This window comes from Mustelus asterias, chromosome 4 (genome assembly GCF_964213995.1).
Source record: "Mustelus asterias chromosome 4, sMusAst1.hap1.1, whole genome shotgun sequence".
Classification (NCBI taxonomy): domain Eukaryota; kingdom Metazoa; phylum Chordata; class Chondrichthyes; order Carcharhiniformes; family Triakidae; genus Mustelus; species Mustelus asterias.
Genome location: NC_135804.1, coordinates 7,262,214 through 7,275,880, shown reverse-complemented (window position 1 = coordinate 7,275,880; position 13,667 = coordinate 7,262,214). Strand labels below are relative to the sequence as shown.

At 50.2% G+C, this 13,667-nt stretch overlaps 1 protein-coding gene across 4 annotated transcripts in view; it reads right to left on the bottom strand.

Moving 5' to 3' along the window:
• Nucleotides 1–13,667, bottom strand: part of cdh8 (cadherin 8) — a 242,360-nt gene that overhangs the window by 27,588 nt on the left and 201,105 nt on the right. For all 4 annotated transcript variants that reach the window (XM_078210545.1, XM_078210546.1, XM_078210547.1 and 1 more), the window contains 2 exons: nucleotides 9,013–9,134; nucleotides 5,376–5,493 (listed from right to left, as the gene is read on the bottom strand). In XM_078210545.1, coding sequence (XP_078066671.1) covers nucleotides 5,376–5,493; nucleotides 9,013–9,134 — 240 coding nt within the window. The remainder of the gene's footprint in view (nucleotides 1–5,375; nucleotides 5,494–9,012; nucleotides 9,135–13,667) is intronic.

Sequence of the window (13,667 nt, the reverse complement as noted above, 5' to 3'; positions counted from 1 at the left end):
GCGGGAGGAGCTGGTAAGATCGCCCCACGAGTGTTTTGCAGTGAGTGCCAGAGCAGGCAGCAGCCAGGATCAAATATGGCGCTGCTGATGTAATCACAGCTCTACATGATGTCTTTTTGAGGCTGCATTTATTAGCAATGCCACACTCTGTTGCACAGGTCCATTGCACACGCTCAGATGGCAATCGATGGCCATGTTTGATGCTGGCTCCAATATCCTGTGAAGGAGTGCAGGTTAGTGCTGTGGAATTCAAAATAAATCATTAGCTGTTATTATTATTAGACAGCCATCATAGACTGGTACACTGGGATGAATGACCTTTGCTGCCAATTCTGTTGGGAGTCACTTGGTGGAATGGATTGCAAAATTTTTACCCCATGATTTTAGAAAACTGTCACTTTATCCACATTTTGCAAAGTTTGTTGGCAACTCCACTACCTCTCAACTCCCAACTCCAACCCGACTATTCTTATTCCAGCTCAAAATGGTGAGGTGTCGCACTGATCCATGGAGATGGCCTTTGCACTTCTGCCAGTCTTCCTTTACTAAAATTCCTCAAGCATTTGAAACCAAAGCTTCAGGCCAGATTTTCACTCCGTCACGGTTATTGGAGGTGGGCAGCTCCATGTTGGTTCGCTGTTGCAATATCAATCCTGAGCCGGTTTCGGTCAGGTGCTAATTGAGAAATGGGAATGTGTAAATGGCAGAATAAAGGTGCACAGTGTAGGAATGTGGCACCCCATAATGGGGGGGGGGGGGGGAAGAAGGTGTGCAGGGGGGCTGGGGGCAGGAGAGGGTGTGGAGGGGGGGTGGGGGCGGGAGAGGGTGTGGAGGGGGGGTGGGGGCAGGAGTGGGTGTGGGGGGGGGGGGGCGGGAGAGGGTGTGGAGGGGGAGTGGGGGTGGGAGAGGGTGTGGAGGGAAAGGGTGTGGGGGGTGGGTGTGGGGGCAGGAGAGGGTGTGGAGAGGGGGTGAGGGCAGGAGAGGGTGTAGAGGGGGAGATGAAGGGGAGAGGATGTGGAGGGGGGGAAAGGGTGTGGTGGGGGTGTGGGGGCAGGAAAGGGTATGGAGGGGGGGTGGGGATGGGAGAGTGTGTGGAGGGGGGGGCGGGAGAGGGTGTGGAGGGGGGAGGAGGCAGGAGAGGTTGTGGAGGGGGGGTGGGGGCAGGAGAGGGTGTGGAGGGGGGGTGGGAGAGGGTGTGGAGGGAGGGTGGGGGCAGGAGAGGTTGTGGAGGGGGCTGGGGGCGGGAGAGGGTGTGGAGGGGGCTGGGGGCGGGAGAGGGTGTGGAGGGGGTTGGGGGGAGAGGGTGTGGGAAGGTGGGGGGGAGAGAGTGTGGGGGGGTGGGGGGGAGAGGGTGTGGGGTGGGGCGGGAGACGGTGTGGAGGGGGGGTGGGGGCGGGAGAAGTTGTGGGGGGGTGGGGGGGAGAGGGTGTGGAGGGGGGTGGATGTGGGAGAGGGTGTGAAGAGGAGGTAGGGGCGGGAGAGGGTGTGGAGGAGGGGGTGGGGGAGAGGGTGCGGAGGGGGAGGTGGGGGCGGGAGAGGGTGTGGAGAGGGTGTGGGGGCAGAGGTGGGGGGAGAGGGGGCAGAGGGTGTGGAGGGGGAGGTGGGAGGGAGAGGGTGTGGAGGGGGAAGTGGGGGGGAAGAGGGTGTGGAGGGGGAGGTTGGGGGGGAGAGAGTGTGGAGGGCGAGGTGGGGGGGAGAGGGTGTGGAGGGGGAGGTGGGGGGGAGAGAGTGTGGGAAGGTGGGGGGGAGAGAGTGTGGGGGGGGAAAAGGTGTTGGGGGGGCGGGGCGGGAGAGGGTGTGGAGGGAGGTGGGTGCGGCAGAGGGTGTGGAGGGGGTGTGGGGGGGGAGAGTGTGTGAAGAGGAGGTGGGGGCGGGAGAGGGTGTGGAGGAAGTGGTGGGGGGAGAGGGTATGGAGGGGGAGGTGGGGGGGAGAGGGTGTGGAGGGGGAGGTGGGGGGGGAGAGAGTGTGGAGGGGGAGGTGGGGGGAGAGTGTGTCGAGGGGGAGGTGGGGGGGGAGAGGGTGTGGAGGGGGAGGTGGCGGGGGAGAGGGTGTGGAGGGGGAGGTGGGGGGAGAGGGTGTGGAGGGGGAGGTGGGGGGAGAGGGTGTGGAGGGGGAGGTGGGGGGAGAGGGTGTGGAGGGGGAGGTGGGGGGAGAGGGTTTGGAGGGGGAGGTGGGGGGGAGAGGGTGTGGAGGGGGAGGTGGGGGGAGAGGGTGTGGAGGGGGAGGTGGGGGGAGAGGGTTTGGAGGGGAAGGTGGGGCGGGAGAGGGTGTGGAGGGGGAGGTGGGGGGGAGAGGGTGTGGAGGGGGAGGTGGGGGGGGGAGAGGGTGTGGAAGGGATGGTGGGGGGGGGGAGAGTGTGGAGGGGGAGGTGGGGGGAGAGGGTGTGGAGGGGGAGGTGGGGGGAGAGGGTGTGGAGGGGGAGGTGGGGGGAGAGGGTTTGGAGGGGAAGGTGGGGGGGGAGAGGGTGTGGAGGGGGAGGTGGGGGGGGAGAGGGTGTGGAGGGGGAGGTGGGGGGGGGGAGAGGATGTGGAGGGGATGGTGGGGGGGGGGGAGAGGGTGTGGAGGGGATGGTGGGGGGGGAGAGGGTGTGGAGGGGCTTGGTGAAACAAGTTGGAAAGCGAGATCTTGGATGAGGAAATGAATTCCCTTCATTTAAGTTTATTCTATTTCATTTTTTTCTTTTCATCTTATTAATCCATTTTTATTACTTTAGATTCTTATTTTTATTTTTCCACTTCTATCCAAATCTCGCTTTCCACCTTGTTTCAGCCCCCACCCCCCTCGCACCCCCCCCCTCCCCCCCCCCCGCCACCCCACTGGGGCCATCTGCTGCATTCCTACACTCTGCACCTCTGTTCTGCCATTTACACACTCCGATCTCCTAATGGACGCTATCACCACCATTCCTAGCCTTTATCGTCATCGTTTACATTCCCTTTGTCTTTTTCTCTATGCCATCCCTCTCAATTACAGCCCCGCCCACTCCCCCACTCACCCTCACAGTATAAATCGCATCCTATTTTCCTTGTCTTCAGCTCTGACGAAGGGCCATTCTGACTCCAAACCTTGGCTCTACTCTCTCTCAGACCTGATGCTGCCAGACCTGCTGAGATTTTCCAGCATTTTCTGTTTTGTGTGTGTGTGTGTGTGTGGCTGCGTAATGACCAAACAACCTGCTGGGTGAAGGATCAAGGTCAGTTGGAGTGCTGGGGAGAAATCTACTCTCCTTTAAAATACTGCCAGGGGATCTTTGATATCCCATCTGAAAGATGGCACCTCTGACAAAGCAGCACTCCCCTCGGTACTGGTGATAGAATGTCCCTACCGATTCTCCCTTTGTGACCAGCTAACTCAGCAGAGATCGCAGATCAAACATGGACATCACCTTGTGTGCATTGTTGAGCAGCAGCATATTAGCCTATTGAGATATCACTGAAGCTATGTAAGGTTATTTATATGATTTGTACAATAATCTGCACCCTTCAAGATCTCTGCTCTCTGATTCTGACCCCTTCGAACATTCCCAATTTTAATTGCTCCACCACTAGGTGGCCGTGCCTTTAATTGCCTGAGCCCAAAGCTCTGGATGTGTCGCCCAAAACCTTTCTGTCTCTCTACCTTCCCTCCCATGTCAATGCTATAGTTACGAAAGCCCACCAACGCCTTTACTTTCACAGAAGACTAAGAAAATTTGGCATGTCAGCTACGACTCTCACCAACTTTTACAGGTGCACCATAGAAAGCATTCTTTCTGGTTGTTTCATGGCTTGGTATGGCTCCTGCTCTGCCCAACACCGCAAGGGACTACAAAAGGTCGTGAATGAAGCCCAGTCCTTCACTGAAACCAGCCTCTGATTCAATGACTCTGTTTACACTTCCCGCTGCCTTGGCAAAGCAGCCACGCACCCCGGACATTCTCTCTTCCACCTTCTTCCGTCGGGAAAAAGATACAAAAGTCTGAGGTCACGTACCAACCGACTCAAGAACAGCTTCTTCCCTGCTGCTGTCAGACTTTTGAATGGGCTTACCTTGCATTAAGTTGATCTTTCTCTTTACCCTAGCTATGACTGTGACACTACATTCTGCACCCTCTCGTTTCCTTCTCTATGAACGGTATACTTTGTCTGTATAGCGCGCAAGAAACAATACTTTTCACTATATGTTAATACATGTGACAATAATAAATCGAATCAAATCAAATCAAAAACCACTCTGTCCTCTTTTCTGAAGCTCCTCAAAATCGAAGGCCGCGATCTTCCGACCTTCCTCACCTGACTTTCGGCGAGGCAAGGTGTTAAGATTGGACTGGAGGCGAAAAACAAGAAAGGTGCCAGTTTTCCTCCCTCCCCCGACTGTACCGGCCCTGTTTTGCCGGCCAAATCGGCTTTGCGCCCAGTTCACTGGGGGATCGGGGTGCTTGTGTAATGGCGCTCCGAGAGCTCAGCACCCACCAACCTCACCCACCTTGCTGGTGAGAATCACATCCTGGCACTTTATTTGCACAAATGCCATAAGATTATATTTTCAAACTCACCCAAACAAACGAGTCTGAAACTTTCCTGTTGTCTCAAATATTCGGTATAAATCACACCTTGAATCTTTGGTTAAACATTTGGCCATCTACATTAACACCCCCCTTATGTAGTTAGCTGTCAAATTCTGTTTGGTCGTTGCTCCCGTCAGGCACCTTGTGATGTTTTGCCACGTTGGAAGCTTTTCCCCAGGGCAGAAATGACAATTACAAGGGGGCACAAGTTCAAGGTAAGGGGGGAAAGGTTCAGTGGAGATGCGTGGGGGATGTTTTTTTACACAGAGGGTAGTGAGTGCCTGGAATGCACTGCCAAGTGAGGTGGTTGAGGTAGAGACATTAGCCACATTTAAGACTTATCTTGATAGGCATATGAACAAACGGGGAATAGAGGGATATAAACGGTTGGTTTAGATCGGTGATTGGCGCAGGCTTGGAGGGCCGAAGGGCCTGTTCCTGTGCTGTACTGTTCTTTGGTCTTTGTTAACATAGATTATAAAAATGCAAATTGTCGTATTTGTACTTTCATAGTACATTATCCTTGCTGATGTCAACGTTCCCGTATGCAACTTTTCCCACTATGTCGAGAAGGGAGAGAGAATAAGGCCAAAGGAAAAGTGCTCAGCTGTGGTGGGTTGGTTTATCTCTAAAGTGCTGCCAGGGTGACAATTACCCTCTGAAAGAACAGTCCTTCAGCTAATTACTCTGAGCTGTAATTAAGATTGAAAGGCACTGCCGCAGAACCTGAGCAGTCCTGATTGCTTGCTGGCTGTGTCACTGCTGTTTGGTGGGACGATTTGACATAGAGACTTTGCTCTCAGCGCTTAACTGTCAAAACATGTTTACCTGGGTTGTTCTTGATCGTAAAGTTAGGGTTCCTGGAAATCTCCGGTGCCAGGCTGTAGAAGAAGTATTGCCCAGCCTTTGGGTCATCCTTGTCCGTGGCACTGACTGTCTGAATGACCTGTTAATGATTAAATGAGCTGTAAAGCATTGACAGTAGAATCTAAACACAACAGAAGGGTGCTGGGCTCGGTCAAGGATCGTGTTTTTCCAGCCGAAATGTAAACATAGTTTTTGCACGAGTAGGTAAGTTCAAATGAACTACGAGCCAGAGGAATCCTCTAACAGGAGAGCTTTCATGATGTTGCTTATGCAGACACCAGCCAAAGCAATCTTTATGCTTCAGTGTTTTGACTTTCTCAGCAGCCAGTTTTGCTCTCCTGAAGGCTGATTATGCTGGGCTATTATTCCACAGGGATGAATAGGCCCGGAGTATCATCGAATCCCTGCAGTGCTGAAGGAGCCATCAAGTCTGAACTGACCACAATCCCACCCAAACCCTATCCCTGTCACCCCAAGTATTTTACCCACTAATCCCCCTGACAATAAGGGGCAATTTAGCATGGTCAATCAACCTAACCCACACATCTTTGGAGTGTGGGAGGAAACCGGAGCACCTGGAGGAAACCCCCGCAGACACGGGGAGAATATGCAGACTCCACACAGACAGTAACCCAAGGCCGGAATTGAACCTAGGTCCCTGGCACCGTGGGGCAACAGTGCTAACCACTGTGCCACCATGCCGCCCCTTGTCCCTCATGACGAGTACTTGCTACGTGTTTGCCAATCGCATGCCTGGCTTGACAGGCAGTAAGAAGTTTAACAACACCAGGTTAAAGTCCAACAGGTTTATTTGGTAGCAAAAGCCACACAAGCTTTCGAAGCTCTAAGCCCCTTCTTCAGGTGAGTGGGAATTCTGTTCACAAACAGAACTTATAAAGACACAGACTCAATTTACATGAATAATGGTTGGAATGCGAATACTTACAACTAATCCAGTCTTTAAGAAACAAAACAATGGGAGTGGAGAGAGCATCAAGACAGGCTAAAAAGATGTGTATTGTCACACTATTTGTAACTCCCACAGTTGCGTGGACCTGCAGAGTTTCACTGGCTGTCTTGTCTGGAGACAATACACATCTTTTTAGCCTGTCTTGATGCTCTCTCCACTCCCATTGTTTTGTTTCTTAAAGACTGGATTAGTTGTAAGTATTCGCATTCCAACCATTATTCATGTAAATTGAGTCTGTGTCTTTATAAGTTCTGTTTGTGAACAGAATTCCCACTCACCTGAAGAAGGGGCTTAGAGCTTCGAAAGCTTGTGTGGCTTTTGCTACCAAATAAACCTGTTGGACTTTAACCTGGTGTTGTTAAACTTCTTACTGTGTTTACCCCAGTCCAACGCCGGCATCTCCACATCTTGACAGGCAGTGACAGCAAGTTACCCTTGAACTGTGATCATCAAAATTGAGCCCAGTCGAGACCACGGGTGCACCTCTCCAACAGCATATTTTGCAGTGGCAGAAGCAGCTTGCCAATGGCTGGTGGTGGGATCTTCTCGTCCCACCGTTGTCAATGTGTTTTCTCACTGTTAACACCCGCCAACACGGGTTGGGGCCGTTGTCTGCAGAACAGAAAGATCCCGCCTGTGTGAATGATAGCCCAGCATAATCAGCCTTCAGGAGAGCGAAACTGGCTGCTGAGAAAGTCAAAACACTTAAGCATAAAGATTGCTTTGGTTGGTGGCCCACATCACCTTTGCCAACATGGCCTCATCGTCATTATTGGAGGGGTTACCACGTGCCTCCCAGGCAGGGATGCCGGGGCCTCCCGGCCTGGCACCCAGCAGGGCAATTAACTGCCTTCCTCCCCAGTGGGGCTGCCTCAAATTGGAGGTGCCCTTTCGGGCTCCCTGCTACCTCAGTAGAAGCCCACTAGTGGTGGTGCTGCCAAAGCAGCAAAGATGCTGGCAATCAAGCTGCCCGCAAGCATGCCCTTGGGATCTGCATTTGGTGCCACCATTGGGGCTTGCTGGTAAAATCCCATCTGACATGTCACCTCCTTCCCACACCAGGATAGCTGGCTAACAAGCTACTTCAACAAGCAGTCCCACCACCGGTTTCTCTGGGGAAACAGAGATGGATAATCAATGTCACCTCCTGGGAGCGAATAAGGAAGAACTTTGCCACGTTTTAGTCTGCGTGACAGACACACTGGTGCAGGTGAGCTCCTGTTTTAATGGCTGCTGTCTTTTTGGGATCTGAGGAATGTTACAAAACACTTCTGTACACAGGAAGAGCCAGTTGGATCTGTTTCAGAGTGGCGCGAGACCAGGTGAAGGGATTTTTAAGTTTCTGCACTGTTCTAATGTGGAGAAACAGGGCAGCCAATTCGTACACAGCAAGCTCCCACAAGCAGCAATTAAACAAATGGCTGGATAGTCTTTTATTTCTCTTACGATTTTAGCTGAGGGATAAAAATTGCCCAATGCACTGGGCAGAACTCCCCAATCCTTGAAATCACGTCGGATCTTATGCATCTCCCTGAGATGGCAAGCGGGACTTTACGGTCTGATCTGAAAGACAGTGATTGTGGCAGTGCAGCACTCTCTCAGTACATCTTTGTACTGAGTATTCAACACCCAATATTTGTACTCATCATGCTTTAGTGTTTTGACTTTCTCAGCAGCCAGTTTTGCTCTCCTGAAGGCTGATTATGCTGGGCTATTATTCCACAGGGATGAATAGGCCCAGAGTATCATCGAATCCCTACAGTGATCCTTGAGGGATGACTTCTCCACATATAGAGCAGTCAGGAACAATGACCAAACAACAGATTTGCCTGGTTCCCTCTCCTATGCATGAACTGTTGTCAGTTGTATCATCGCTGTTGCTGCCCTCAGCGAACCAACACAGGCACAGTGGCACAGTGGTTAGCACTGCTACCTCACAGCTCCAGGGACCCAGGTTCGAGTCCGGCCTTGGGCGGCTGTCTGTGTGGAGTTTGCATGTTCTCCCCTTATCTGTGTGGGTTTCCTCCCACACTCCAAGGATGTGCAGGTTAGGCAGATTGACCATGCTAAATCGCCCCTTAGTGTCCCAAGATGTGTAGGTTAGATGGATTAGCGATGGGATATATGTGGGGTTATGGGGATAGGGAGGGGGAGGGGGAGAGGGCCTGGGTAAGACACCCTGTCAGAGAGTCGATGTAGACTTGATGGGCCAAATGGCCTCAGCTGCACTGCAGGGCTTCTAGGCCACAGAGCAAACCTGAGCCTGACTATTCAGTACTGTACTTGGTGTGGTATCCAGACAATATAACAGTGGTGTTTACAACAGCAGTGACGGCATCATCTTATGTAGCCAATGGCCTACATCATGGTGGTAAATTTGACCTAACTCACTGAGTGGGAAAACCACTGGATTGGTTGGGATAGGGGCTTTCCGCCTCTCCCAACTTCATTTCCCCATTGCCTTGATGGAAGGGGGTGGGGGAAGGCGGCTGCACCCAATTTCCCATCAGTTTCCTGTCCGATGGGCAAGGTTAAAATTCCTCAAATCGGGTTTTCCTCGGAGACTGTGTGGCTTGGGGGCCATTCACGGGCATCAGACCTGTTAAACGTCCGCATTGATGTACCCACCTGCCCTGATTTTCCATTTTCACATAGGTAGGCCTCAGGCTGTGAGGCAAGTTCTGGAGCATTGTCATTAACATCCAGCACCATAATAGCCACAAGCACACGGGACACCTGGCTATGATTCCCTGAGGGCAGAGAAAAAACAAGGTACAATGAGTTAACACTTCAAAAGAACAGCAACAACTTGTATCTATTTAGTGCTTTTAACCTGGTCAAGCACTGCAAGGTGCTTCATCGAATGTTGTCAAACAAAATTTGACACCATGCCATATAAAGCGAAGGAGGGTCTGAGGAGGAGAACAGAGAAATAGAGAGGCAGAGATGTTTAGAGTCATAGAGTCATAGAGGTTTACAGCATGGAAACAGGCCCTTCAGCCCAACTTGTCCATGTCGCCCTTATTTTTTAAAACCCCTAAGCTGATCCCAATTGCCCGCATTTGGCCCATATCCCTCTATACCCATCGTACCCATGTAACTATCTAAATGCTTTTTAAAAGATAAAATTGTACCCGCCTCTACTACTACCTCTGGCAGCTTGTTCCAGACACTCACCACCCTCTGTGTGAAAAAATTGCCCCTCTGGACACTTTTGTATCTCTCCCCTCTCACCTTAAACCTATGCCCTCTAGTTTTAGACTCCCCTACCTTTGGGAAAAGATATTGACTATCTACCTTGTCTATGTCCCTCATTATTTTATAGACCTCTATAAGGTCACCCCTCAGCTTCCTACGCTCCAGAGAAAAAAGTCCCAGTCTATTCAACCTCTCCTTATAACTCAATCCATCAAGTCCCGGTAGCATCTTAGTAAATCTTTTCTGCACTCTTTCTAGTTTAATAATATCCTTTCTATAATAAGGTGACCAGAATTGCACACAGTATTCCAAGTGTGGCCTTACCAATGTCTTGTATAACTTCAACAAGACGTCCCAACTCCTGTATTCGATGTTCTGACCGATGAAACCAAGCATGCCAAATGCCTTCTTCACCACTCTGTCCACCTGTGACTCCACTTTCAAGGAGCTATGAACATGTACCCCTAGGTCTCTTTGTTCTGTAACTCTCCCCAATGCCCTACCATTAACTGAGTAAGTCCTGCCCTGGTTCAATCGACCAAAATGCATCACCTCGCATTTGTCTAAATTAAACTCCATCTGCCATTCGTCAGCCCACTGGCCCAATTGATCAAGATCTTGCTGCAATTGGAGATAACCTTCCTCACTGTCCACCATGCCACCAATCTTGGTGTCATCTGCAAACTTACTAACCATGCCTCTATATTCTCATCCAAATCATTAATATAAATGACAAATAACTGAGAGCTTAAGGCCGAATCGGCTTAAGGCCCGGCTATCGATGTTGCTGAAAATTGGATTCTCAATAGGTCAGAACGGGAGGAGAAGATATATCTCCGAAGGTAAAGGGTTGAAGGCAATTGCAGAGTTAGTGAAGAGTGAGACAATAGAGGGCTTTGAGAACAAGGATGAGGAATTTAAAATTGAGACTATCCTTAATGAGGAGGTGACCTTGGTGAGTAAGCACAGAGGTCATGGATGGACAGGGTTTGGTGTGAGTAAGAAGATGGGCAGCTGAGTTTTGAATGACCTCAAGCTTACGGAGGGTAGAATGTAGAAGACTAGCCTGGCACCTGTTAGAATAACCGAGTTTCAAGATATAAACAGCATGGATATGAATTTCAGTAAACAAAGATAAAGGAAGGGCAGAATCAGATAATGTTCTCACTATTGCGGTGGGCAGGCTTAGCGATTGCATTGATATCATAGAATCATAGAATCCCTACAGTGCAGAAGGAGGCCATTCGGCCCATTGAGTCTGCACTGACCACAATCCCATCCAGGCCCTATTCCCGTAACCCCTCATATTTACCCTGCTAATCCCCCTGAAACTAATTTAGCATGGTCAGTCAACCTAACCTGCACACCTTTGGACAGCGGGAGGAAACCAGAGCATCCGGAGGAAACCCACGCAAACATGGGGAGAACGTGCAGACTCCGCGCAGACAGTGACCCAAGGCCAGAATTGAACCTGGGTCTCTGGCGCTGTGAGGCAGCAGGGCTAACAACTGTGCCACCGTACATGTGGTCGGAAATTCAGTTCAGAGTCAAATATGTCACCAAGGTTGTGAAGCATCTAGTTCAGCCTCAAACAGCTGGCAGGGAAAGGGATGATGTTGGTGGCTAAGGAATGGAGTTGCTGGTATATCTCCCCAAAATTTGGTTGGACAAAGTTTCCACTCAGCCAGTACTGGGTGTGTCAGACAAACAGTTTACAGACAGCAGAGGAGTTGAAGATAGTAGCAAAACTGTGTGTCACCGACAGATGTGGAAATTGTCGATGTGGGCAGCAGGTAGGTAGGAAACTTATGAGGGCCATGGATAGATCTTTGAGAGATACTTAGCATAGTATAGAAATATAGAATCCTACAGTGCAGAAGGAGGCCATTTGGTCCATCGAGTCTGCACTGATCACGATCCCACCCAGGACGTATCCACACACAGTAGGTAGTCTCACAACACCAAGTTAAAGTCCAACAGGTTTATTTGGTAGCATGAGCTTTTAGAGTGTTGCCCCTTCATCAGGTGAGTGACCCATAAACTTGGAGTTTAACCTGGTGTTGTGAGACTACTTACTGTGCCTACCCCAGTCCAACGCCGGCAACTCCACATCATGGTATCCACATACATTTACCCTAGCTTGTACCCCGATACTAAGGGGCAATTTAGCATGGCCAATCCACCTAACCGGCACATCTTTGGAGTGTGGGAGGAAAACAGAGCACCCGGAGGAAACCCATGCAGACACGGGGAGAACGTGCAAACTCCACACAGACAGTGCCCCAAGCCGGAAATCGAACCCAGGTCCCTGGCGCTGTGATGCAGCAGTGCTAACCACTGTGCCATCGTGCCGCCCTCGAGACGAGAATTAAGAGTGCGAGAGCTGGAAAAGAAGCCATTGCAGGTGATTCGCTGGCTGAGATTAGTTAGCTAAGCATAGTGCCTGGTGAGAGTAGTCCCAATCGGTTGGATGACAGTGGAGAGGCTTTGGTGGTGGACAGCGTGGTCAACCGTGTCAACAGCTGGAGACAAGTGGAGAGGGTTAAAGAACACTCAGGATGCTGGAATCTGAAACCAAAAGAGAAAACGCTGGAAAATCTCAGCAGGTTTGGCAGCATCTGTAAGGAGAGAAAAGAGCTGACGTTTCGAGTCCAGATGACCCTTTGTCATCTGGACTCGAAACGTCAGCTCTTTTCTCTCCTTACAGATGCTGCCAGACCTGCTGAGATTTCCCAGCGCTTTCTCTTTTGGTTAAAGAATACTCAGTTGTCAACAGACGTTCTTTATTTCCCATGAGTTTTTGCTCTGCATCTCTGCTGCTGCTGTGGGCTACCCAGTGATATTGAGAATCACAAATATTTGCAACTCAGTTCATGCTTTTGTTGGAAGGGAAAAGTGAAAGCAGAAATGAGTTCAGAGTTATGAATGTTCCTGCATGCCTCAGTTTTTTTTTAGATCTGCAGGTCTTTAAAATCCAAACCTTGCATTATTTAAACATTGCTTCTTGATTTAATTTGTCTCCTCTCCTATTGTTTTTAACCTTGACATTGTCCTGCACCCTCAGCCTCAGTGTTTCACCGTTATAATGGAACAGCGGTAGGTCATTCAGCCCCTTGAGCTTTTTATATACTCAACTAGGTCATGATCGATCAGTATCTCTTCTCCATTTATGTGGCTTTGTTACGTAATCCCTTGATAAATTTGTTTTTAAAAAATTGCTGATCTCAGTCGCATAGAATGCCAATAGTGCAGAAGCAGGCCTATCAACCCATTGAGTCTGCACCAACTCTCCGACAGAGCATCCCACCCAGGGCAAGCCCCATAACCATCCCCCTAACCTACACATTTAGCATGGCTAATCCGCCGAAGCTGCACATCTTTGGTGTGGGAGTAAACCGGAGCACCCGAAGGAAACCCCACATACACGGGAAGAACATGTTAACAGACACTGAAGATCGGAATTAAACCTGGGACCCTGGCGCTGTGAGGCAGCAGTGCTGCCCACTATGCCACCGTGCCACTCGCAAGCTTCAATTGACTCCCAAGCATGCACACCCTTTTTGGAAAGGGGAGTTCCAGATTCCCACTGCCCTCTGGGTAAAACAGTCCATCCTAATTTTGCTCCTGAATGGTCCAGATCTAATTTGAAGATTATACTCCTATATCATGGATTCTGTTGCCAGTAGGAATTGTCCTTCTGCATCGACTCTGAATCTCGGACTCTCTTCCCCAAAGCGAGCGAGGGGATAATGGGAAAATTGAAACTTTTGAGACTGAGATTGACAATAATTTGTGGGCAAACATGTCAATGGGATATGGACAAATGAGGGTAACTGGGGCAGAGAGACTCAGCAATGGTTTAATTAGCTCAAACACTTCAATCCGTTTATTCCTCAACTTTCTAAATGCAATGGAATACAAATCAAGTTTAACTCTTTAATCCCTGGTATCATTCTGGTCAATCTGTCTTGTATTTTCTTTGAGGCTAATAGATGGCATTGGGATACTCCAATTAAAGAAAAACATTGGCCGAACATAAGGCCAGAGGTAGGGGAGTCTAAACCCAAAGGTAGGGGAGTCCAAAC